General features: G+C 44.7%; 1 protein-coding gene and 1 long non-coding RNA gene across 11 annotated transcripts in view; both read left to right on the top strand.

Annotated features, from left to right (window-relative positions):
- The first annotated feature begins 10,395 nt into the window (after window positions 1-10,395).
- Window positions 10,396-27,690, top strand: part of depdc5 (DEP domain containing 5, GATOR1 subcomplex subunit) — a 58,038-nt gene continuing 40,743 nt past the window's right edge. For 7 of the 10 annotated variants that reach the window (XM_084007294.1, XM_084007291.1, XM_084007293.1 and 4 more), the window contains exons 1-15: window positions 10,396-10,641; window positions 11,029-11,096; window positions 11,195-11,282; window positions 11,364-11,410; window positions 17,609-17,694; window positions 17,762-17,845; window positions 17,931-17,980; window positions 18,946-19,015; window positions 20,996-21,074; window positions 23,014-23,075; window positions 23,147-23,216; window positions 23,300-23,372; window positions 23,808-23,911; window positions 23,999-24,073; window positions 27,140-27,274. In XM_084007294.1, the coding sequence (XP_083863420.1) occupies window positions 11,039-11,096; window positions 11,195-11,282; window positions 11,364-11,410; window positions 17,609-17,694; window positions 17,762-17,845; window positions 17,931-17,980; window positions 18,946-19,015; window positions 20,996-21,074; window positions 23,014-23,075; window positions 23,147-23,216; window positions 23,300-23,372; window positions 23,808-23,911; window positions 23,999-24,073; window positions 27,140-27,274 (1,081 nt within the window). In that variant the 5' untranslated portion in view covers window positions 10,396-10,641; window positions 11,029-11,038. Of the gene's footprint in view, window positions 10,646-11,028; window positions 11,097-11,194; window positions 11,283-11,363; window positions 11,411-17,608; window positions 17,695-17,761; window positions 17,846-17,930; window positions 17,981-18,945; window positions 19,016-20,995; window positions 21,075-23,013; window positions 23,076-23,146; window positions 23,217-23,299; window positions 23,373-23,807; window positions 23,912-23,998; window positions 24,074-27,139; window positions 27,275-27,690 lie in introns of those variants that run through there. The other 3 variants (XM_084007289.1, XM_084007290.1, XM_084007288.1) reach the window with 3 other exon arrangements.
- On the top strand, window positions 12,420-13,471 carry LOC311012274. The gene is made up of 3 exons (XR_014597023.1): window positions 12,420-12,587; window positions 13,147-13,201; window positions 13,283-13,471. It is a non-coding gene; the product is annotated as an uncharacterized lncRNA (long non-coding RNA).

The following is a 27,690-nucleotide window of genomic DNA, read 5'->3' as shown; positions in this document are numbered from 1 at the left end:
ACAGCATAACAGCAATGTAAACAGATATGCGGGATTGTGATTTTTCTAATGCTCACCTTAACAGTGTGAAATCCACAACTACAGGCTATGGACCCTCCAAAGAGGTTGGTCTGTCCACGGGCCTGCATGGGGCATTTCTCAATCTGAAACAATCAGTATTTTATTCAGCCTGGAGTGAGACACTCAGTGTACAGTCCATGGTCAGATTAATACAATCTGTACCATCAGAATGACTATTTCTCATCTAGTGATATGCATGGTCATAAGTAATAGGTGGATATTTTGCTCTACTTTACCTTCTGGTAGAGGTCATGCCATTTGCGCTGCCTCGGGGCTGGTCTGTTGCCTCCTCCAGCAGGCCAAACCCCAGAGCTGGCAAATTTCTTAAGTCTCACCATCCACTCCCCCTCTCCTATTGCCTTGTGGCTCTTTGGGTTAGAACTCATCTGAAGACAACAAGGAAATAATAACAGTAGTTACAACTATGAATCACAGTTGAATAACGTTAGTTTATGTTAAAACAGGTCATCAGCAACTTAAATGTTGAGCTAAATGATGCCTTACTTTAATCAGAATATTCGGAATATTATAACGATATAAATATATAGTCATACACGAGTGTCTCCATTCATTGTAGCGCTATTACAGTACACACCGACCGCTAACGCAGCACAGTAACGCTATTACAGTAGCTAGCTACGATGACTGAATATTATAACGATATAAATATATAGTCATACACGAGTGTCTCCATTCATTGTAGCGCTATTACAGTACACACCGACCGCTAACGCAGCACAGTAACGCTATTACAGTAGCTAGCTACGATGACTGAAGTTGCTGGAAAACTCCATGACTCGCCAACGAAATCATAGAATTAGAATATGGAAATATAACATTGATGACCATTCGATCAGAAAAAAATGAATGTATTTACTGTAAATCAGATGCAAGTTTTCCAAGTTTTCGTTCGCTTCGAGACGGAGACGTAAGCGGGCGGGCCAACGTAACCAGAAAGAAGCGACGTGATTGCCCCCTCAGATTGGACAGCGACGACTCTGATTGGCCTCCGTCCAATCTTGACATTGGAGAGGGAGTCTCGTGATTGGCCTCCGTCCAATCTGATGTCGAAGCGTGATTGGTCTCCATCCAATCTGACATTGGACAGCGACGACTCTGATTGGCCTCCGTCCAATCTTGACATTGGAGAGGGAGTCTCGTGATTGGATGCTGAGATTGGACCGTAGACCGACTCTCCTGAACCAAGTAGAGCTTAAAGTGTCTATGTCTCTGAACGCGTTCGGCTGTTAACCGAAAGGTTGGTGGTTCAAGCCCACCCAGGGACGATGAATATTTTGATTGAACCAGCAAGCGGCGACCGACCGAGACTCTTGACGTACATCAACCTTAGCCTCGTTATAGCCTATTTGTTTACTTCCGGCTTTAAACATCCACAATTTTTCAGTGTTTTATTTCTTTGTGCAAAAGCGATAAGGTGCAAACAATAAAAGTATTAAACGTTTAAATGTGTGGTGTTTATGAGTGGAAACCGGAAAAGCGGTCTCCAGCGGATGTAGTTAGCGGGCCAATCCCAGCCAATGCCGCTGCGTTGGTGTTGCGTCGCCTCGACGCGCGTCTAGGATTTTTGGGAGGTGCACGTCAGGCCCTTGCGTTGGACGTAAGGGGGGTCCGCAAGGATGTAATGGGTCCATAAAGCCCAAGTTATGCTTCCGTGTCGACACAATGCAAGGGGGCTTGCGGACCCCTTACGTCCTTGCGGACCCCCCTTACGTCCAACGCAAGGGCATGACGTGCACCTCCTACAAATCCTAGACGCGCGTCGAGGCGACGCAACACCAACGCAACACCAACGCAGCGGCATTGGCTGTGATTGGTCCGCTAACTACATCCGCTGGAGACTGCTTTCCGGTTTCCACTCATAAACACCACCATTTAAACTTTTAATAGGCTACTTTTATTGTTTGCACCTCGTTTTATTGTTTGCACCTCGTTTTATTGTTTGCACCTTGTCGCTTTTGCACAAAGAAATAAAACACCAAGTTCTGAAAAATAGTGGATGTTTAAAGCCGGAAAGTAAACAAATAGGCTATAACGAGGCTAACGACGATATACGTCAAGAGTCTCGGTCGGTCGGTCAGTCTTTACAAAAAACATAGCGCCCTTTACCAGTGTGGCATTGAATTGCATTTCGACACGTAAACCCAACGCAGAACCATCACGGTCTCCCAGCAACTGCGTGGCCGTTGCGTGGCCGTTGCGTGATCACTACACGGAAGCATAATCAGGCCTTAAGCCCCCTTGCGTTGCGTCAACGCGGAAGCATAACTTGGGCTTGCTTTGAAAGCGTGACATTGGTTTGTATGTAATCTACTGCTAATGCTATGCGTGTTATTGATGCAATCTCTCTTAGCTTTGAAAGGGACGTAGCATGTATGTAATCTAACTAGCCTCATATGTGTGCATTGTAGTTGTGAGCTAATGTAGTTTGATGGTTGTTATCTGATTTATCTCGTCTTTGAATGGACAGTGTTAGACGTGTTCTTTTATTTGAAATTTGTTAAGACGGACTAAAGAGAAGACAGACTACGACGTACTGTTAACTATTTATTCAGAATTGTATCATTTAAGGGATAGTTCGGAATTTTGGACATAAGACCTAGTTTCCAAGTGAGCCGGTGAGTTCGAGACGTCTGGAGACGTTTTCAAGAAATTTCATTCAGTTCTTCTAGTTGCCGAGTTCGCTTGTGCTATGGCTAGCGCAAGTCAATCGTTCTAGCTAGCATGGCATTAAAAACACTCATAACGACTCCACAGTGCACCCGAGGCAAATCCATTGTAACGGCAGACTATCGATGTACATATCTGTGTTGATAGAATGTTTGAAATAAAACCAACCATGCATTTTTAAGGACTTATGTCTCAGCAGCAGCAGCAGCGTGTCATACTTCCTAGTAGGCTATGGCAGCGGCGGAGTGATATCACCTAGCACTTATAAGTTACCGGTTCTATAATAGTCTGTTTACCTGCTGTCATTGCTACAGACGCAGAGTAGCCTGTGTTACCGGCGCCAGACCTAGGGGGTATCTGGGCAGGTAAAAAGACCACAGGCTGGATTGCGCTGTGGGTTAAAGGAAGTGGAGAGCAACACAAGTTATGTCTTTCTCAAGTAAACAGCGTTTATATTCTCAGGTCAAGATCAAGTCAAAATATTTGAACATCATTATAGTAAATATCAACAACAACAATTATATATACTGTAAATGGCAGTGGAAGATCATAAAAACAAATACACAAGTAGATCAATAATATATATATATATCCTACACAATACATCTCACACACAACAGAACCCTTTAAATAGAGAAGATCATGAAACTCACAGCAGTACAAATACAGAACAAACATCATAGTATAATAAATTAATAACATGCTTCAAAGTGGCACATAGAATACGATGCCAAAATAGAACATCACGTCTTGTGTTCACGTGAATGCGCACACCAATTGACGACACTGCCGGCAGCCGGCGCTCACATGAACGCGCACACCAACTGACGACGCGAACGGCAGCCGGCGTTTACATGCATGCGCACACCAACTGACGACGCGAACGGCAGCCGGCGTTTACATGCATGCGCACACCAACTGACGACGCGAACGGCAGCCGGCGTTTACATGCATGCGCACACCAACTGAAGACACTAACGGCAATAACTGCTACATTGACAGTGTCCGACAAACGAAACTGACATAAGTCTGCACAGAGCACTGGCTGGACAAACAAAACGATACAAAGTACAGGAAAACTTCACATACATTTTACATACACTTAAACATTAACATGACAAGAGAACGGAACCTTCACTGACGGCGGCTGGCCAACGACAAGCAGCCTCTGTTAGCTCGCCGGCAACAACCTCAGCAACAACATCCAAAACACTTCAAAATCACCACAGAGCTCTCCAAGCATCACAAGAGCGAACGTATTGCTTACAGATTTGTTTGCTATATTAGTATTAGATCTTCTTATCTATAAGCATGACCGGAGAGTAGACTGTAGAATGCATGAACATTTAATAGCACTGTTGTGATACAGTACAGGGAACACGGGCTCACTCTGCTGAGCACTGCACGACAACAACAACCACAGCAGAACCAAACTATGCAGTAACCCCCCTGACCTATGCCTGGAGCTCCCCCTAGTGGGCCACCCCCAAACCCTCTTATAAAGCTCAACTAAATACATAACACTCCTTTCCCCTAGTTAGTGTTCATAATCGTCCCACCCTTTGGGACGAACTCTGGGCCTGCAGGGCTGACGGCGAACAGGCACAGAAGAGGAGCTTGTGGGGCTGCTTGAAGAATGCCCCACTTCCACAGGAGCCCTTGTCTCTCTCCCCCCCGACTGTGACTCTACCCCCTCTTGGGCTCCTTCTCGGGGCAGAGACTCACTAGCTGGCGGGGGCTGGGGAGAATCCCCCTCAGTTACCTCTGGCTCGCGCCCTCTCAACTGGTCCACATGGCGCCGATGTACCTGGCCATCAGGGGCTCTCACACTGTATGACACTGGCCCCGTGGCCCTCTCCACCACCGCAGGCATCCATCTTGCCCCTGTGTAACTGCGGGCAAACACAGAGTCCCTAGGTTGAAACAGCCTCGGCCCTCGTTGTTGGTTACAGGCCTGTTCCTCTTGCTTTGTGCGGACCTCATCCTGCGAGTCTGGGTGCAGGCGATCCAGTGCGGTCATCAGCCGACGACCCATCAGCATTTCTGCGGGGCTCTTCCCGGTCGTTGAGTTTGGTGTGATGTGTTGGGCCAGCAGGAAACGGGCCAACCGAGTCTGCCAGTCCCCGACGGCTATCCTCCGCAGAGCATCCTTTGTAGTTTGCACCATCCTCTCAGCTTGGCCATTAGAGGAGGGATGATACGGTGCCGTTGTCACGTGCCTGATTCCATTTCTCTGGGTGAAAACCTTGAACTCGATAGACGTGAAAGCTGTGCCGTTGTCCGACACCAGGACATCAGGGATACCATGAGTAGCAAACAGCAGCCGCAGCATGTTGATGACAGCACCAGAAGACATAGATGGCATGACAGACACCTCCAGCCATTTCGAGTGGGCATCCACCACGATCAGAAATGTCTTCCCCTGAAACGGTCCTGCAAAATCGATGTGGATTCTCGACCACTTCTTGGTGGTCCACTCCCACTGGTGCAGCGGAGCCTTGGGTGGGTTATGACGAGTGAGCTGGCAGGCCTCACAGGCTCTCACGACCCTCTCCACCTCTTTATCCATGCCAGGCCACCAGACATAGCTCCTCGCCAGGGCCTGTGGCCTATGGACGATCCCTGGGTGAGCATCATGCAGCATTTTCAGGACGTCAGCTCTCGCTGCCAGGGGCACCACCACCCTGCTCCCCCAGAGCACACAGTTCTTGTGTGCAGACAGTTCGTCACGCCGCTGGGTGAAAGGCTGGAAACGCTCCTCCTGCCTCCCTGTCGGCCAGCCATGGAGCAACCAGTGCAACACACGAGACAGCACTGGATCCTTCTGTGTCAGGCTGCTGATCCGTCCTGCGTGGAGTGGAGCCTGAGGGACCATTTCCAGCAACAACACCTCCAGCGGGGGCGGGACCTCAGCCCCTCCGTGAGCCAGGGGCAGACGGCTCAGGGCGTCAGCATTAGCCAGCTTCTTTCCGGGCCTGTAACGCAGCTCATAATGGTACGTACCTAACATCAAACTCCAGCGCAGCATGCGAGGTGATATCATCTGTGGTACCGGCCTGGAGTGATGCATTAGTCCCAACAGCGGCTTGTGGTCTGTGTAGATAACAAACTCTCTCCCCAGCACGTACTGGTTGAACTTCTTCACAGCAAAGACAACAGCAAGCGCCTCCTTGTCAATCTGCGCGTAGTTCCGTTCCGTTGGGGTGAGGGTTCTTGAGGCAAAACATACAGGTGCTTCGCGTCCATCTGGCTCCACGTGGCTCAGCAGAGCCCCAACCCCATATGGCGAGGCATCACAAACCAACACCATGGGCTTTCGCACATCATAATGGGCCAGCACGCCGTCCGCCTGAAGCAGTTCCTTGCCTGTCTGTAGGCCGCATCGTGGGCTGCCGTCCAGTCCCAGGCTGTATCATGGTCCAGCAGTCGGTGCAATGGTTCCAAAACAGTCGTTTTGCCCTCTAAAAAACAACTGTAAAAGTTCAGAAGTCCCAGGAACGCCTGTAACTACGTTTTTGTCTTGGGTGTGGGTGCATTCCTGATGGCCTCCACCTTCTCTGTTGTGGGGTGCACTCCCTCCTTGTCCACGCGGAATCCCAAGAACTCCACCTCTGTTGCAGCAAACACACATTTCTCTTTCTGCAGCCGGAGTCCTGCCTCTGCTACCCGACTCAGCACTGCCTGCAGCCTGCCTGCATGTTCCTCTGGAGATTTCCCTGTAATGAGGATATCATCTAGATATGGTTGTACTCCTGGAATTCCTGCCAGCAGGGTGTCCATGAACCTCTGGAAAATAGCCACAGCCGTTGATACTCCAAACTGCAGCCTTGTTGGCCTAAAAAGTCCCCTGTGTGTGTTCATGGTCAGTAGCTCCGCTGCGTTTTCATCCAGGACAAGCTGTTGGTACGCCTGCTTGAGATCCAGTTTTGTGAACAGTATCCCCCCTGCCAGAGAGGAGAACAGTTCGGATACAGTTGGTAGGGGGTATACATCTGGGAGTACAACTGTGTTCACCGTGCATCTGTAATCACCACAGATCCGGAGGCTCCCATCCTTCTTAGAGATTGGCACAATGGGCGTGGCCCACTTGGAATACTTCACTGGAACCAGGACACCTTGCTCCACCAGCTTGTCCAAAGCCTCATCCACTTTTGGACGCAGCGCGAAAGGGACTGGGCGCGCTTTGAAAAACTTAGGTGCTACCTCTGGGTCCACGGCCACAGAGACAGGTGGTCCCTGGCAAGCCGCCAGTTCCCCAAACACCTCATTGTAATCCTCCAGCATGGACTGTATCGACTGGTGCTGGATCGCGTGCACTCCCGTCACATCGATGCCTAGTAGTTGAAACCAGTCTCTGCCGAGCAGGCTTGCTCCTTCCCCTCCCACCACGAAAAGTGAGAGTGTGCCTTTGAAAACATGATACTCGACTTCCACTTGAATCTTTCCTAGCACCTGTAGCTGGGCTTGTGTCCACTGTTTGAGCACCCCTGTGACCTGCATAATGGCTGGTGGGTCTGCTGGCCATAGGCTGTGGTATGTCTCTTCACTGATCAGTGAGCATGCTGAACCAGAATCTACTTCCATAGTAAGGGGTACTTTGTTCAGGATTACCTTAGCCGTGTACGGCGTCCTCTTGTGTGTCAGCTGGTGTGCGGAGGTATGATGCAGGAAGTACTCCTCCTGGCCCAGGCTTTCCAATGTAACAGCATGTGTCTGAGCCTGAGGCGGGTCCTCAGGCTTGGAGGCAGTATTGGTTTGAGCTTTCTTCATGCAGACCCGTGCGATGTGTCCCCTCTTCTTGCAGAAGTGGCAGACTGCCGTGCTGAATTTACACTCTGAGGGACTATGAAAAGCTCCACAGCGAAAACACTTTTTTTTCACCTCCATCGTAGCCCCCATCTCCTTTTTAATGTCAGCTGTGTGAGTTGTCTTGTGAACTTCCTCTGACTGGGGGGCAGATAGTCCCATACGCAACATACTAGCATTAAGAGCTGCTGTCTCCGCTGCCATAGCCTTCTCCTCAGCCGATTTGAAGGTCAGAGCCGGCTCCGATAACAACTGTCTCTGCAGGGCTGGGTCCCGCACGCCACACACAATCCGGTCGCGGAGCATGTTCTCAAGCTGGTCTCCAAAATTGCAATGCACTGATAGCTTCCTCAGCTCCGCAATGAATGCTGAAATGGACTGACCAGGCTGCTGCTTACAGTTGTGAAAATGAAAGCGCTGCACTATCTCAGAAGGTCTTGGGCTGAAATGGCGCTGGAGACTGCCAATCAGCTCAGCATACGGTACCTCACTCGGTCTCTTTGGAGCCACCAGGGAACGTAGCATGGAGTACGTGGCTGCTCCGCATACACTCAACAACACTGCTCTTTTCTTCTCGGCGGCATCGATCTCATTTGCTGCAAAAAAACATTCCAGCCGCTCTGCGTACTCCTCCCACGAAGCCTCTTTATCCCCAGAGAATTCTTCAATCCTCCCGAAAGTAGCCATGATCTGACAGTGAGTAGCTTCTCTAGTGAAAGTCCGACTTTACCGTGTCCTGTTAGCCGCTTGTTAGCCGTTAGCCGCTTGTTAGCTGTTGCCGTTCGTTCTCGTAACTCGGTCTGCGTGAGTCCTTGTATGTCTCCAAGTCTCTGGAGCGTACACATCCGCCTCGTCGCCAGTATTAGATCTTCTTATCTATAAGCATGACCGGAGAGTAGACTGTAGAATGCATGAACATTTAATAGCACTGTTGTGATATAGTACAGGGAACACGGGCTCACTCTGCAGAGCACTGCACGACAACAACAACCACAGCAGAACCAAACTATGCAGTAACCCCCCTGACCTATGCCTGGAGCTCCCCCTAGTGGGCCACCCCCAAACCCTCTTATAAAGCTCAACTAAATACATAACACTTAGTCACAGTTAAAACAGTTCAAAAACATACCTGTGGGTTAAAGGAAGTGGAGAGCAACACAAGTTATGTCTTTCTCAAGTAAACAGCGTTTATATTCTGAGTGCTTGAGCTACGGTCTCCATGACAACCCACTACGGTGCCACCACACAACAGTGCCATCTAGTGGCATGAAGATATAACTTCGTTACTACCATTAGGTTTATATGTAATAAAACAAAAAAATGGGATGGGGTAACTGTTTTACAAACAAGCCATTTTTCAATGCCTGTTACACCTGCAGTGCTAGTTTCTTCAATCTCACAGAAATGGACACTTTTGGAGAATATACTGAAACTTTTGAAGACTCTGATGAGGAGTTTTTTTCCATCCAAACCCAACCGTACCTGTACGAGCCTGAATATACAGAGGAAGAATTGCACGAGAGGGATGCTCAAAGGGCAGAACGCGAGCGTCTGTGGAGACCGAGATAGCCCCCGCTGGAGCTGAGAACCGGGACCAAACAAACGGAGACTGGTGGTGCCAGGAGGGAATCCCCCACAACACGTCCGAGGGTTACGGTTCTCCGGACGGAGCAGAGGTTCGGGTTCGCGGTGCGTAATTGTGGGTTGGCTGGGCTGTGGGCTGCCCGGTCTTTGGGTGAGGTCCAAGGGCTTTTCACCCAGGTCTGAGGGCACGAGGCCCGACTGTTCGGCATGGGTCAGGTCTCTATTTACCGGAGGGATTCCCCGCAACGCGTCCGAGGGTTTACGGGTCTACGGACGGAGCAGAGGTCCGGGTTTGCGGTGTGTAATTGTGGGTTCGTGTGGCCGTGGGCTGGCCGGTGTTTGAGTGAGCTCCGAGGGCTTTTCAGACAGCCTTGGGGGCATAAGTGCCGACAAATCGGCGATGTTCAGGTGTGTATTTACCGCCCGGGATCCGAGCAGCGCCTTGAGTCTTGAGCGTCTTGAGTTTTGAGTCCAACGGAGCAAAGTAAAATTCCGCTGCGGCTGAGAAACTAGTCCCTCAAAGGTTAGTTTTGTTTCAAATATTATTCTATCAACACAGATATGTACATCGACAGTCTAGTGTTTTAATTGATTTGCCTCGGGTGCACTGTGGAGTCGGTATGAGTGTTTTTAATGCCATGCTAACTAGAACGATTGACTTGCGCTAGCCATAGCACAAGCGAACTCGGCAACTAGAAGAACTGAATGAAATTTCTTGAAAACTTCTCCAGACGTTTCGAACACACCGGCTGACTTGGAAAATAGGTCTTATGTCCAAAATTCCGAACTATCCCTTTAAGTTTCACTTTCAGTTGTGAATCAGTTCATTTCTAACGGATGAGGCGCGGTGACAAACACTTATAATGTAGAGAAAACCCCGATGCTCTCGCCCCGAGATAACAGATAACACAATATATTTGTTTTGTTGCTGGATGGAAACTTCAGCGTGAGAAATCAGGGGTGTGGCGTGAGAGAGTGTGAAACCAATCAAATACGTGTGTCTCACGGCCAATGCGTGAGTCGGTGCTTTCTTATCTACTGAAAAACACTGAACTAACTAGCTGCCAACTAAAATATGTTGTGTGAAATGTGTGGAATATGGTGGAATTCGTTGGTGTACCGGATAATACAAAAACAAGCATGGCGGTTAGTCTTCCCAAAAAAGCGAACATTGAAATAAACGGAGGAAGTCCTCTTGGTTCGCTTATAATCTCTGACTGGCTGCGCACCAATCACATCACACGTTTCCATGTTTTGGAGGAAGTAGGACATATGGGAGCTAGCTTAGTTAGATAGCAAACCGCTAAAACGGTGGCTAACTTATTTCAACGGCATGTATGTATTTTATTGCAAGTAGTTATTGCAACGTTGGAACACATATTATTTACTTTAGTTCGGTATCTGTAAATTGTTTCCCTAATGAGACGTATGCTAGGCTAGCGTTATCTCAACTTCCCAGTTTGGGCTGCTAGCATTTGCAGTTGGTGAGGGCAGCCTGCTGAGGTACGTTACCACTGCGTTTCTTTGACGTGTTTTACTTAATCTAACCGATATATTGTTACGTGTTGAATACCTACTAATAAGTTATCCAGGTCTGTGTGATAGAGAGAAAGTCCCTTACTTCCGTTAATGTTCCTCATTAGTAACGTTTTATCAATGTCAATGACTTGATTTCAGTCAAAACGCACCATTCGGATAAGTTTGCTGAGCTCATATACGTCTAACGGTACACCACCATGTACACGACTACACTATTAAATGAATCGAGTGTACCGCAGCGGTGCAATGGCGTGACAACAAGGCAATAAAAGAGCACATCTGCACCACCCAGGTGTTAGTCTGCTTGCAGCTTTGAGAAGTCTCAATTTAACTGTTGATTTTCATCGCCAGTAGGTTCATTATGAAGACCAATAAATCATACAAGCTCGTGCTGCACAAGAAAGGGTTTGGTGGAAGTGGTAAGAAAGAACTTGCATCCATGCAAGTTAATATTTCTCTTTTATTTATTGTTTTACTTTGATGAATTGTTTTACAAATTAACTTTTCATTTGAGCAGATGATGAGTTGGTTGTGAACCCAAAAGTATTCCCTCAAGTCAGTCTCAAGGATATAATCGAGATTGCACACCCCACAGATGAATACAGGTGAGCTTGTGTGGATCATAGTTTACATGCTGTTACCCAACTGAGCCTATAATCTAGTATTGTCTCTTTTCCAATTCCCAGTCCTCTCCTGCTGCAAGTGAAGAGCCTAAAAGAAGATCTTCAGAAAGGTAAACATGTATGTCTGCTATAGTTCAAGAATTGCTGTGTATAGAGCTGAAACATCAGTTTTAGATAATCGATTAAAGGGAATATGTCATCATCTTTAATGTTACAAAAACATTGTTTTCCTCAAATGGTCTGTCTTGATTATACCTGTATTCACACTCTGGTTAAGCGCCTCATTCTTTAAGACCCTTCCCCTTAAAAGTTCAGTCCCCTCTGATTGGCTGGCAAGAATATTACGCTCGTTGGAGATGAGCCAGGCCTGCCATGCAGAATTGTGCAATTCTGCATGCTGGGTAGTTTTGTGTCCTACTTGATCCCGACTTGCTCTGATGTCATGAACAAGTGGGCAACTATGATCTCACAAGATCTAGGTGGCCGCAGTTTTTAGAGCCAGGCGCTGCAGTTGCTCTCAACCGACTGCAAGCCCCGGGGCATGATGGGAAACGCCTCGCTCTCACCTCATCTTTTAGGTCATTGGCAATAAAAGTTAAATCTGTTAACAAACATATCTTGTGTGGTTGATAATAATAATAATAATAATAATAATAACGACATAAAAAAAGGCCAGATACACATTTAATAGTTTAACTGTCAAAATTGACTAATCTGCAATAATTATATAATAACTACTACTAATACTAATATATGCACTAGATTATATGATACTACCTCAACAGCAGATGCACTACAATACTATATTTTTTTATACATACATTATGTTGATACATTACTTATATTTAGTGGCATTATATTATACTTTATATTTTTATATTTCTTCTTATTACTTTCTTTCTTTCTTAAAGGGGCCCTATTATGCTATTTTTCCACAAGTTAATATAAGTTATTGATGTCTCCAAACCTGGTCTTTGAATTCCTCAACTGGAAAAAACAATCGGAACATGTATTTCGGAGTGGATCACACTCCTCATTTTCAGCTTTTTTACCCCACTTTTTCAAACGGGTGATTCTGTTGGGGTGTAGCCTTATGCTAATGAGATGACCCCTGAAGTGGTTGTGTCTCTCCGCCCCGTGCTGTCCGCGTCCAGCTTGTTGCCATGGTTATGGTTCTACGCTACAAACTAACAGCGGTGCAGCCGTACCGCTTCGAACCGGACTCCGACCCAGGACCAGCTCCTGTAGAAGTTCTACGCCGTGGATGCAGCAGGACGTTTCTGAATGGTTAGTTAACATGTCTGTGTAACGTTTTGGACGGTAACTCGATGTGCGTTAGTGTAGCTAGCGCTAGCCACAATGACGCTAATGCTGCGTTCTTCGCTCTATAAGTAACGTATCTGTGAGCTATTTCGGCAACAATTAATATCGTTAGTAGTGCCGTGTTGTTGACAGTTCACAGTTGCATGTTTTCCAAATGGGGACGCAACATTATATTTAAACGGATGAAAACCCGATGAAAACAGCGTCCTGTATGCGGGCAGTTTGTTTACATCACATTAACGGGATTCAAAACCTGATCCTCTACACATAAAGATATACAAGGCACGGGATTTGGTCAGTATCATGTCGTCCTCCAGAATTGCTGTGCTGAATTGTGAATTATAGGCTGTGTGCTGTGTTTTATAAACGTGATTGTGCTCCATCTCAACATTACGTGCTAAACTTACTGTTACAAAATTCAAACATGAGGTTTACACCTCAGCTTGTCAGCAAAGTCAGTCAGGTTACCATATTAACAAGATTTGTTGTTGAAATGCTCAAAGTCTGTACTATATTCATCTAGGTGACTAAGTGGGCCTTCAGACACCGAACACGTCTGCTGCATGGAGACACCACAGGTAATGTTACTGTCTGTTACACCAAGTTGTCTGTTGAGATTATTATTCACATAACATGACGATTATCATGATTCACACTAGGTAAGAAGACGGATGCAGCAGCTGGAGGAGGAAGAGGCTTGCATGGTGGGACATCCTGGTTGGAACCGTCTGTCTGAATGTTCTCTCTCCAAAACGCATGAAATATATATACAGCTGGTTATGGTGATTTACACGTAAGAGGAATACAGCAGTCTGTTGTTTGTTTATCAATTGTGTTTTATAAAAAATAAATCCCTCTATGCAACATATTATGCAGTCTTCCTGACCATTACTTCAGTAATATTAACCATGACACATTTTACAATTACTGTAAACACTTTATTGTCAAATTAATCAGCAGTTGAAATTCACAGTTATATCAGAACACAAACGCAAACTGTTTGTGGCCGACTCTGCAGGGTCATATCAAGCTCTTCTGAAGTCAAGGAAGAGCTGCCCTCCAAAGTATCCTCCTCCTCTACCGGGTCCAGGCGAGCTCTCTTTGATGGTCTCCTTATTGGAGTGGTTGTGAAACGGGTCTGGAACCATGGCTGTGCCAACACCAAAGTCCTTGCAGGACACAGTAGCTGTAACAGAGATGTATGGAGGAATGAAACCCATATCACATAATAGAAATACACATCTGCTCAACTACTAGTAGTTGCTGTTAAACCTGATCTAAAGTAGGCTACATGTCAGGCTACACACCTTTACTTGGGTAAGGAGCCTGTAGTCCTCCTAGACAGGTGAGTGCCAACAGTAGTGGTGGGTCGCTGTGGGACGCTGATGTGAGCTGCTGCTCTGTAAGCAGACAGACAGTCAGACAGACAGTCAGAGATTACAACTATATCTGAAATGTGAAACACGTTACTATTTCACTAGAACTGATGTTGTGACGCACCAACAGCTCGTAAAATCCCTTCGTTAGCGGTGCAAGAACAAACGTTTGGTGACGTCGTCTTTGCATCGGCGTGTAAACAAACACTGACCAGCTGATCTCGCTGCCGCATTCAAGCTACAACACGTTCCCAAGCAAACTGATGTCTAGCGTTATTTTACAGGTTTGGGCCCCCGCAGTACTACGTCGTTAACGGTCCTCAATATCAATACAATGGAAGCTTTTAACGCAACACGCCAATGCTAACACACCAATGCTAAGAAAGCAACGGTAACTGTAACACGGCATATTACATAATATTTAGAAACTTACCGCTTCAGTGTCTGTGGTTGGCTTTCGGACTGTCGGTACTGATCCAAACTTTAGCCTCAGGTTAGAGGTATATCCTGAGCTGTAGCGACCCATGTTGTCAAAGCTCCTGACGGTGAAGTGCGTCGCACACACAAACACACATTTACGGACGCGTGTGCGCACATTTCCATCGTAGATGCTCCGACGATGCCAGTAAATATCAGCAATTGGACTGCCAACTCGCTTTCCGTTGATTTTGGCATTTTGGTTAACTGGTTTGTATGTACATCACACTGACAGCCAACAGGTATGGGGATTATGTGGGCGGGACCACACAGGTGGAGCGATTCTAATGAGCCGAGATGACCCATATAAGGCACAGGAAAATTCGGTGCTGACGTCATTTAGTGGACATTCTGCAAACCGTTCGTTTATCGGGAGGATTTCTTTCAAACTGAGAAAGAGAAACAGGGAGATGGTGGTCTTTTCTGATACTGTGGGGACTTATTGACACCCCAGGGACCCATTTTAGGGTTGAAAAACATGGAAAAGTCGATTTTTCATAATAGGGCCCCTTTAAATCTTATGAAGTTACTGCAGCTGTACATTTTCCCGAGGTTTTACTAAAGTATTCTGATTCTGATTTCCACAAATGTTTATGAACAAATATAAATAAATGTGAACGTGGTCACAAACTACAGATAGCCTACAGATCGCGTCTAACAGGATGTAACTTTTTCTATGACTTCCTGTCAAATCTTCTTGGCCGATGGAAACTGTCTGACTGGAGCAGCTTTTAGGCTCCGCCTCCTGCTGCTCCGCCAGAGAGACAGACAGGCAACCAGTCTATCACAGGGCTGACATGTAGAGACAGACAAGTAACCAGTCTATCACAGGGAGACATGTAGAGACAGACAGGTAACCAGTCTATCACAGGGAGACATGTAGAGACAGACAGGTAACCAGTCTATCACAGGGCTGACACGTAGAGACAGACAGGTAACCAGTCTATCACAGGGCTGACATGTAGAGACAGACAGGTAACCAGTCTATCACAGGGCTGACATGTAGAGACAGACAGGTAACCAGTCTATCACAGGGCTGACATGTAGAGACAGACAGGTAACCAGTCTATCACAGGGCTGACATGTAGAGACAGACAGGTAACCAGTCTATCACAGGGAGACATGTAGACACAGACAGGTAACCAGTCTATCACAGGGCTGACATGTAGAGACAGACAGGTAACCAGTCTATCACAGGGCTGACATGTAGAGACAGACAGGTAACCAGTCTATCACAGGGGGACATGTAGAGACAGACAGGTAACCAGTCTATCACAGGGCCGACATGTAGAGACAGACAGGTAACCAGTCTATCACAGGGAGACATGTAGAGACAGACAGGTAACCAGTCTATCACAGGGCTGACATGTAGAGACAGACAGGTAACCAGTCTATCACAGGGGGACATGTAGAGACAGACAGGTAACCAGTCTATCACAGGGCTGACATGTAGAGACAGACAGGTAACCAGTCTATCACAGGGCTGACATGTAGAGACAGACAGGTAACCAGTCTATCACAGGGGGACATGTAGAGACAGACAGGTAACCAGTCTATCACAGGGCCGACATGTAGAGACAGACAGGTAACCAGTCTATCACAGGGCTGACATGTAGAGACAGACAGGTAACCAGTCTATCACAGGGCTGACATGTAGAGACAGACAGGTAACCAGTCTATCACAGGGGGACATGTAGAGACAGACAGGTAACCAGTCTATCACAGGGCCGACATGTAGAGACAGACAGGTAACCAGTCTATCACAGGGAGACATGTAGAGACAGACAGGTAACCAGTCTATCACAGGGCTGACATGTAGAGACAGACAGGTAACCAGTCTATCACAGGGGGACATGTAGAGACAGACAGGTAACCAGTCTATCACAGGGCTGACATGTAGAGACAGACAGGTAACCAGTCTATCACAGGGCTGACATGTAGAGACAGACAGGTAACCAGTCTATCACAGGGCTGACAAGTAGAGACAGACAGGTAACCAGTCTATCACAGGGCTGACATGTAGAGACAGACAGGTAACCAGTCTAGCACAGGGGGACATGTAGAGACAGACAGGATTAGCATCCGAGATGTCCATAAAATACATGACATCAACGTGAGTCATTGGTTTTCACTGATACCAGTGAGGGATATCAGTTTGTAAAGAAGAAAAGATGAAAGCGTCTAAATCACTAGCAGGGTAAAGAAATGAAATGAAGCTTGAGCCAATTCTGTGTTGCTTGTTGGATGTTTTCTGATCTGCATGGTATTCTTTCACAGCATCCACTCTCAGCTTCACACAGCGCTGATCTCCAGCCCTTTGGCATGCTTATTGAACTTAGGCATTCATACAAAAAGGGGAAACCTTGACTGGAAAATTGCAAACACTGGTTTTAAATCCCGGGCTTTGGAAATAAAATGTCACAGAAAACATCGGTGACTGTCCTGGAAAAACAAAGGGTTGCAGATGTTTGAGCTTACTTCTCTCGACAAACTGCATAACTTGCAGTTGAAAAAAAGGCAGTAATTCATAATATATTGCAATGTATGTCATTGCAATACTCGGCATATCCCAAAAAGTTTGTGTAAGATTGTGACTTAAGTATCATGCTAATATTGTATGGTGGGGCATCTGTTGAATCCCACCCTTACTAAGTTTAAAATGTTGAATCGGAAGACTCGCCTTGGCTTTAGGAAACTGTAATATTCATTTTTCATGATCTCATGTCATTTTAATGACCGAAAATGATGATGAAAAGTTAATTGGCAGGATAGTGAATGATGAAAGTGATAGTACTCTTTCAACAAAGACACCTTTCACATACTCCTATATATTTGTTTGTTCTTCATAATCTACTTGAAATGTCCTTATTTATGGTTTAAATTAGCCTTACATTGTCTTAATACTATTGTGCTGTTTATTGCTATGCACCAGTCACCAAGTCATGTTCCACCTATGTGTAAACGTACTTGTCAATAACTGGTTTCTGATTCCGATTAGTCTTTCTCCTCTATTATACAACATAATAAGCAAATGTTCTGTTATTATATTGAGTCCACACCAGAAAAGGCAAAGGTTTGTGATGGTTGTCTGGCCTGTTCACAACCCATGACCCATCTTCCGTACGTCTCCAGAGACCATCAGTGTGGACCAGACTGTAGCACAAGTCTTCAAGCTGCGTGCTTACCAGGATGTCATCGTCAGCATCGTGGACCCGAAGGTGCGTTCCCTGGCAGACGTCTGTGGTGCCACGTGGTCAGAGTGTCTCATCGCTGCTTTCCTTGCAGGATGTAACCCTGGACCTGGTGGAGCTGACGTTCAAGGACCAGTACATCGGCCGAGGAGACATGTGGAGACTTAAGAAGAGTCTGGTGGGAGGGGCATGTGGGATGTTCTATGTCTGGGTAGAATATGTAACGTAATGTGTGGATTTAACTGTTCCAATGTTTGTTCCAGGTGAGCACATGTGCTTATGTGACTCAGAAAGTGGAGTTTGCAGGAATCAGGTACGATGCATTCTTTTAACACTGTTAAGCAGGGGGCACACAAGCAATACAAGCACATGGTCGCTTTTGGAAATGTTGAAGTGCCTTCTAATCTGCAGGCCAAATAACCTCTTTCATGGCTATTGCCACATGCATGGACTGTTATTTACAGATTGATTACCTCTGATTGGTTAGTACTCGTTGCCTTCTTCGCAGAATTTCAGTTTAATGCTGATGAACAATATTGGTGGAGGGTTGGAAGTGTTAATGATTTCGACTCAGATGTGGATGTTTTCATAAGGATGGTAGCCTTCTTGTATCGTGCTCTATGTAATTCCAGTGTCCTGATTAGGGGAGAAAATGTCCTTTTAAAATGTTGCTATGCACCTTTCCTTTATGAATGGAATGCAATTACAGACCCATTGGAAATTAACATTTGTATGCTGTCATAATGAATCTTAATGTTAATGAATAGGCACACTGATAAACAAGAACCGAACCCTGCTCTATAGCCCAGTGGCAGAAATGCATGTACAGTAACTTGCCTGTGTAATAAATCAACATGTACGCTATTGATGGGAATCGTCAGGCAACTCAGAGATGCATCGTGAATCGTTTAATAATAAAATCTATTTTGTGTATATATATATATATATATATAGCCTATACTCTGTTTTTTTTATTAAGAAAATAGTAAACATCCATTATAGACCTTACTATCTCTATGCAGAATCGTTCAACAAAGCATTGCGATGCATCATAGACTGGATGATTTCTCCCACCTGTACGCAGACACAGAAACATACAGTATGTAATGGTAAAGAAAACACACGGCGATGGTGCTGGAACTTTCTTATGGTTCGAAAAAAGTGTGGACATTTACATGCATGGAGGCTGGATGAGAGTTTTGATCGCGACTGTCCCTCGATTTGTTTTCTGTGTTGACCATGGTGATGATGATGCTCATGATGTGTTTGGTTCTGCAGAGCCCAGGCCAGTGAACTGTGGGTGAAGGGAGAGAAAGTGACCTGCGGGTATATCAGTGAAGACACCAGGGTAAGCAGGGTTGAAACCAAATGCTGATATTCACAGACAGTTCAACATGTCACTGAAGTATTCATGAGTTCTCATGAGATCTTTTTCATGTAACCGTAAAAGAGTAGAGCCTCTTTCCCACAGATTTGTGTTATCACTGGGCTGCATTCCGAATCTAAAGTTGTTTATGGATATGCAACTCGGATCCAGGCTCCAACATCCAGTTCTGATAAGTGAAGTGCCTTAAACAGTCCTTCCCTCTGTTGGCCACCAGGGGGCGACTCCTCTCTGATTGTATAGAAGTCTTTGAGATGTATTATCTCAGTAAACATTGTGAACATGAGTTTCTGGTCTCAATCTCTAGTTTCAAGTCTTCTTCAATCCAGCATGATGTTCATTTAGTACATTATGGTCCATTTAGAGTCCAACAGACCAGAAAGCAGGGGATGCTTTAGGGGGCGGGGCTTACCTGCTGATTGACAGGTCGCTACCACGCTACCAATGGAACTGCTTTGGCCTTGTTCAAACCACAAGCTCAAATCCATGTTTTGGCGTATCCAGATTGTATGCAGGTTGATGTTTTTAAAGCCAGGACTGATGAAAATGATTATTTTGCAAATCAGATCCAAACCACATTTTTGAGGTATTTTGAAATGCTATTCCAAACAGATTTCTATAGCAGCATCTCAGTCCAACTTCGGATGCTCAAAATGTAATTAACTCTAGTGTGAACAGTAAGCAATTAAGTAAAGTTTATATCTAGAGCACATTTAAGCACAGTTTACACTGACCAAAGTGCTGTACCTGCATGAATTAAAGATATATCGAATATACATTTACAAATCAACAGATTAAAATACGACCGCGGCAAGAGACAGGCACTTAATTACAGACATAACAAGGTAAGACAATTAAAACACAGGGAAGGCAAGTGTAAAAAGGTGTGTTTAGAGCGTGGATTTAAAAGCTGTGATGGAAGGGGCATTTCTAATGCCAGGTGACAGTTGGTTCCACAGCCGAGGACCAGCGACCAAAAAAGCTCTGTTGCCTTTTTGCCTTACTGGACTGGAAGACAGTGCAAGGAGGCTAGGACAGGCGTGACAGGAAAGCGACTGAGGCCCCATCAGAGCTGAGGTGGACCAGAAACAGAACTAAGTCCACTTTCAAATTAAACAACAATGTGAACACAAATAGAACTGAGTCCCTTTTTTGTTGGTCCAATTTTTGGTCCACTTTAAGGGGAATCAGGGTGCACTCCCACTCCACCAACCGCCCGCCCAACCACGATGGAGCCTAAAGTCTGGATTGTTTGTCCAGTGTGAGCACTCCGTTCTGTACTTAAGAACGGTACACTTCCTCGGCCCCGGCACGATTGGAAGAGGTGGATTTGAGTACGGTACGGTTCTTGCACGAGCAAATGCACGGGTACGCAATGTGGACATGACGTAGGCTTTAATCGAAAGGCCATCCCTTTCATTATCGCTCAGTGTTCTACTCGGATCTCCCCCCGCTATCGAGCCGATTGTTGACTGTGTAGGGCTTGGGGCTTCAGACTTGTGGTGTGAGAGGTACCGGAGCGGAACCTGACCGTTAAATGCAGCTGTGTGTCTCCGTCCAATAAAAAAAAATACAATATAATGTATACACACATAGATATGAATTAAATCTGTCACCGACGGTTTGAGTTCATATAATATATATCCCTAATCAAAACCATTCCAAGATATACAACATGAGATTTGACACATATGTATGAATGACATCATCATGTGGACAAGCAGTACTTTTCATGTTTTTCCATAAAGTGTAGTGCACAACAACATATCATGTGAGTTTGGGCTTGGTGCATATTTCCTTTTTACCACAGGTACATCCAACATGTTCAGATTGCATACCGATATTAATATGTGAATTGTTACAACAAGCATGTGGACCTGCCTCCCTTTGACGTTTAAAGCTTGTCATCACTATAGTATCAACTTCTTTTCATCATTCATTCAGGTGGTGTTCAGGTCCACGTCTGCCATGGTGTACATCTTCATCCAGATGAGCTGTGAGATGTGGGACTTTGACATCTATGGTGAGTTGGTCCTCTCTACTCCACTACTACTCTACTAGCCTACTACCCTACTACTCTACTAGCCTACTACTCTACTAGCCTACTACTCTACTAGCCTACCACTCTACGACCCTACTACTCTACTACCCTACTACTCTACTAGCCTACTACTCTACTACTCTACTAGCCTACTACTCTACTAGCCTACTACTCTACTAGCCTACTACTCTACTACTCTACTAGCCTACTACTCTACTACTCTACTTGCCTACTACTCTACTTGCCTACTACTCTACTACCCTACTACTCTACTAGCCTACTACTCTACTAGCCTACTACTCTACTACTCTACTAGCCTACTACTCTACTAGCCTACTACTCTACTACTCTACTAGCCTACTACTCTACTAGCCTACTACTCTACTACTCTACTAGCCTACTACTCTACTAGCCTACTACTCTACTAGCCTACTACTCTACTACTCTACTAGCCTACTACTCTACTAGCCTACTACTCTACTACTCTACTAGCCTACTACTCTACTAGCCTACTACTCTACTAGCCTACTACTCTACTAATCTACTAGCCTACTACCCTACTACCCTATTACTCTACTACTCTACTAGCCTACTACCCTACTACTCTACTAGCCTACTACTCTACTAGCCTACTACCCTACTACTCTACTAACCTATTAATCATCTACCCTATTACTCTACTACTCTACTACTCTACTAGCCTACTACTCTACTAATCTACTAGCCTACTACCCTACTACCCTATTACTCTACTACTCTACTAGCCTACTACCCTACTACTCTACTAGCCTACTACTCTACTAGCCTACTACCCTACTACTCTACTAACCTATTAATAATCTACCCTATTACTCTACTACCCTACTACTCTACCAACCTACTACTCTACTAGCCTACTACTCTACTTACCTGCTAATCATCTACTCTACTACTCTACTAGCCTACTACTCTACTACCCTACTATTCTACTACTCTACTACCCTACTACCCCACTACGCTACTAGCCTACTACTCTACTACTCTACTAGCCTACTACTCTACTAGCCTACTACTCTACTATTCTACTACTCTACTACCCTACTAACCTACTACTCTACTAGCCTACTATTCTACTACTCTACTACCCTACTATTCTACTACCCTACTAACCTACTACTCTACTACCCTACTAACCTACTACTCTACTAGCCTACTACTCTACTAGCCTACTACTCTACTACTCTACTAGCCTACTACTCTACTACCATACTACCCTACTAATCTACTGGCCTACTACTCTACTAGCCTACTAATCATCTACCCTACTACTCTACTAACCGACTAACCTACTACTCTACTACCTTACTACCCTACTAGCCTACTACCCTACTACTCTACTAACCTATTAATCATCTACCCTACTACTCTACTAGCCTACTACCCTACTACTCTACCAACCTACTAGCCTACTACTCTACTACCCTACTACTCTACTTACCTGCTAATCATTTACCCTACTACTCTACTACCCTACTAGCCTACTACTCTACTACCCTACTACTCTACTTACCTGCTAATCATTTACCCTACTACTCTACTACCCAACTAGCCTACTACTCTACTAGCCTACTACTCTACTACCCTACTACTCTACTTACCTGCTAATCATTTACCCTACTACTCTACTACCCTACTAGCCTACTACTCTACTACCCTACTAGCCTACTACTCTACTAGCCTACTACTCTACTATCCTACTACCCTACTAGCCTACTACTCTACTAGCCTACTACCCTACTACCCTACTATCCTACTACCCTACTACTGTACTACTGTACTACTCTACTACCCTACTACCCTACTACCCTACTACCCTACTACCCCTCTCTGACTTGTTCCTCACACTTTACATAAAGGTCTCATTTGAAGGTTTTCTTCTCAGGGGATCTCTACTTTGAGAAGGCTGTAAACGGTTTCCTTTCTGACCTCTTCGCCAAGTGGAAGGTTTGTTATTTCTACTTGTCCAAAAAAATTAAAACATTGACCAATTAAAAACATTTTCAATGTTAAAACAGGAGAAGAACTGCAGTCATGAGGTGACAGTTGTACTTTTCTCACGTACGTTCTACAACGCCAAAACAATTGGTGAGTCTGTTTCGTTTGATGTCCCAGTGAGTTATGATAGATATTTACGTATGTATAATTAAAAAAATGATTATTTTCTTCAGATGAATTTCCTGAGATTCTCAGAGGGTCCATCAGACATGATCATGAGGGACGTTTTTATGAAGACTTTTATAGGTAACCATGTTTACTGTTCATAGCTTTTCATCATGAACCTTACTTCAAGTTTAAGGCATACCAGTGGAAATATGAATCTGTATTGAAAGTGGGTCATATATGTAGTCGAATTGTAAAATACATTTTGAATTTGGTGCCTATTCCCCGAGAAAAGGCAGACAGTGACTTTTTGGCACATGTCGATGGAAGACAACAACTCCCACAATGCATATCTCCACAGGCCACTCCCACTGATCTGCCCCCCCTCCCCAGTCGGGCAGAGATCAAACGGGCCTTTGCCCGATTGCCTCTTGTACATACGTCATCACGTCGTAATACAATACACGCATGGCTTGATGTAGTTTCCAAGAAGAGTCATCTCAAAGTCATTAACAAGAGAGAACAACACAAAGAACATTACTGAAGCTTTACTGACAAGTCGTGTTCTGTGATTAGGGTTGTGGCTCAGAATGAGAGACGGGATGAATGGACATCATTACTGGTCACTATCAAGAAGCTCTTCATCCAGTATCCTGTCCTGGTGCGACTCAAAGAAGCAGGTAGGCAGTCCAGTGCTGGGTTGACTCATCGATCTTTGGATCAGGTGTCTGGCTTTCGTAACCATTGTTAATTTACCCTCTCCCCAGATGGTTTTCCTGTTGGTTACAACTCAACTGCTGCTCAAGGAAACTACCTGGAGGCAATTAACCTTTCGTTCAATGGTAAGTCATCTACTACCAGAACAAGAAATTATTTCACTGAGAACCGCTATATTCAGGTTCCTATAATTCAATAACGGTAGGATTGCTTGTATTCAGTGTGCAGCTACAGTATACTGAGCATGCTACATTTTGTGTAACACAGATCGGCAGTTAAGCAGTTTCCAGAAAACAGGGAAAATAAAAGAGTCCAATCTTGTGTTGTCCTGTTAAATATTTTCAACATCCTGGTATTTTCCTTTAATAATGAACTACTTAATTGCCATCTGAGAGGGCTATGTTATGTTCAGGACCACGTTCACGTTCAAATGGTAATTTATGGACTATTTTAAATAGGCTGCTCTCGCTTAGGTTGTGGAAACAATGTGAACAAGTCAGCATGTTTGGATCATTTGATGTGCTTGCAAACATGTTTTGTCTGCAATTGTTTAAAAGGTTGATTGAACAGTGTCAAAAGGTTTCAAGTTTATTTGTCATTCCAGCCTTTTCTTTTTTACTACTTTTTATTTAAAGCTTTTTGCATTTTAAAGAACAAACAAACAAGATATGAACATAAAAAGGGGCACACCAGTGACAACTGTTTATAGATAGATAATATATAATAGATTTCACATTAACAATTGATAATATGTAATATAAGCATAAAAAATACAGATATGGACCCTCATAAATGATCAATATGGCATATGTAATTTTCCAAATTGACCGCCATCCAACGATTTAGCCAGACTTTTTTTTTGGTCCATGTCTAAAAATAAATACATTGACATGTGATTTTGTTGTTCTGGTTGTTGTTTTTTTTGCCAGTGCCATACAGCCACAATGTTTGGGGATATGTGGTATTTTACATATTTGATTAGAAACTATTGTACTGTCACTTTCATAGAATCGGCTTCTTTATTTTATAAAATATCTACAACAAATATTAACCATAGAATCGTATCGTTCTTACACTGTATGGAATCGATTCGAATCGAATCGGTCTGTAATAAAAGGATATCGTTTTTGAATCGAATCGTAACCTAGGGTTGGGCATCGAGATCCGGTTCCTAACCTCCGGTTCCGGAACCGTTAAGAAGCTGCTGGAATTGAGATCCTTTTTTTTCGGTTGTTAAACGTCCGCACGTTTGTTTGTTTTACTCCGCTCGCACTAGTTTGTTTGTATTACTCCGCCCGGTGTGCGGAGACTCCGCGATAGAACGATCAGTAACGAGTAGTCTAACGCGCTACTATTGCCTCTAAACATTTAGAGTCACAGCATGGCACAACCACATTAAAAGAGCAGGTCCCGCCCAGTGACGGTGAAAAGGCGCAGCGTGTGAATAAACAAGACGAGTTCTGGATTTCACGGAGCTCCTGCTAACTCAGTCTGTGCTGAAATGCGAGCGGAGTCTCTCTTGAGTGTTTAGTGGAGAAATGTGTCGCTGCTTGCTGGCCCCGCCCCCTCCCTTCATCATCACGCCGCTCATACTTGAGGACTGTGCTCATCCTTTGTTGCATAAAACCAATCCTTGCTGCTCTAATGCTGGTTCAATATTTATAAAATGTTCATTCATGATGTTACTGCCATTACAATATGCAAAACATTTATTTAAGTTAAGTGAAGTCAAGAAAGACTGTCTTTATTTTTTTATATAAAAACATGTATTTTCTATCAGAACATAGTTTTCAAGTGCAACTTAAAATGGATACATTGTTGATGTTACTGTTAAAAAAGCACATCAATAAAGTGAGTATTGGCAAAATCGGTAGTCTGATGCAGCTGTTGCATGTAACTAATAAATATTAGATGTATATTAGATGTAACTAATAAAGTAACTTGTAATCAGTAACTTAACTAAGTTACTTTTTAAAGGAGTAGTCAGTAGTCAGATTACTTTTTCAAAGTAACTGTGGCAACACTGGACCTGTTGACCTGCACCTCAAAGAATCGGAATCGAGAATCGTTTAGAACAGGAATCGAAACAGAGGATCGGAATCGGTAAAATCCAAACGATGCCCAACCCTATCGTAACCTGTATCTAGATGCATATCGAAGCGTTTATCACAAAGAGATGTGCAACCCTAAGCCCATGCAGTCTTCTTCCCATGGCCAGCAAAGCTGGATACAGTGTCACAGCCGGTCAGTGCATGGAACACTGGAAGTGCTTGTGACTTCTCAGGCCCCAGTCCTGCTGCAATTTCATGGGCTGCAAGGTATTGAAAACCCTTTCCAGTTCCAAATGCCAACCATAGCTCATCTTCTGGCTGGAGACCTGGCTGGTATCTCCTTGCTAATGTTTGCCAGCCCCGAGCGCATCTCGGCCTCATCTCCGTCCGTATGCGCAGCAGTTTCATGGGCGTCATCTTCTTCCATCTCGTGGCCAGCTAGCGCGTTTTCAACTTCAATTTGTGCCGAGTTCTTAGGCTGATTGACTACCAGTTTCTTACCCTTCAAGCTTCTTCCGCTTTTCATTACAGCAGGAATGATTTTTAGCTCTGTATATTCAAGTTTTCGTTGGAAACCCCCATTCCAGCCTTTTCTGTAAAAACACGTACAGTGGAATGACAAACAAATGTAAATGTGGAATGTAAAAGACTAAAATAGAAGGACAAGTGCCATCCAACCACCAATTTAAAAACAATACCATAACAATAAGCATGATAACTGCTGTGGTAAACGTAGCTTATCTTTGACTGTGAGTTGGATAATAATGAATGGGAAGCCAAGGGTCAAAACAATGAGTGGAAGCCCAAAATACAGGGTATGGTACTTTTTTAAACTTTAAACACATTGTCATAGTCTGCACATCTTTTAAATCAGACTTCCACCCTCTGAGGCAAATTTGTGATTTTGGGTTATATAAATAAATGTAATTTAATTGAAATGTCCAGGGAGATTATCTGTAGAAATGAGTGGGAACTCTGAACATTCCTTCCTCTGATTTCCTTGAATTGTTTTTCCTTGTTGACCTGTAGTTAATATCAAATCTAGTGGATTTTGCAAAAGTCAGTCACATGACAATGTGTCACAGGTTACTACATGGAAAAGACCAGATGAACAGCTGACAGTCACCTTTTGTCCTACAGTGTTTGACAAGCACTACATCAACCGTAACTTTGACCGCACCGGCCAGATGTCGGTGGTCATCACACCCGGGGTGGGAGTGTTCGAAGTCGACCGGCTGCTTATGATTCTCACCAAACAGCGTATGATCGACAATGGTGAGTAGGACAATACAAAGAGAGGATCAAAATGCCTGATTTCACGGCAGCTTTTTAAAAATAATTGTGGTGCATGTTGCAATGTGTTTTTTTTGCAATGAAATTGCAGCAGCAAGTGAAAATTATGTAATGAGGGTCAGTACAAAGCTGGCTTTGCCTCGACACTGACCCTCGTAAGGATCTGTCCCAACCATACGGGACCCAGCAACTTCACCGGAGCCACATAGGCGAGCCATAGTGATACATCCACGTAAACATTGCCGCATGCTGCGGCTAGCATAAGCGACATCCTCTCTGTGGCTCTCCAAGTAGGCGATAACAGACGGAGCTCATTAGCATTTAAAGGTGCAGACACAGAGCTGTCAATCATCAGCTGTCTCATCATAATGTCGTCTTAGTGAAAGACCAGTCTGATT

The sequence above is a fragment of the Eutrigla gurnardus genome (genome assembly GCF_963514095.1).
Source record: "Eutrigla gurnardus genome assembly, chromosome: 4".
Lineage (NCBI taxonomy): Eukaryota > Metazoa > Chordata > Actinopteri > Perciformes > Triglidae > Eutrigla > Eutrigla gurnardus.
The sequence above is the reverse complement of the archived record's forward strand: the minus strand, read 5'-3'. Positions and strand labels throughout refer to the sequence as shown.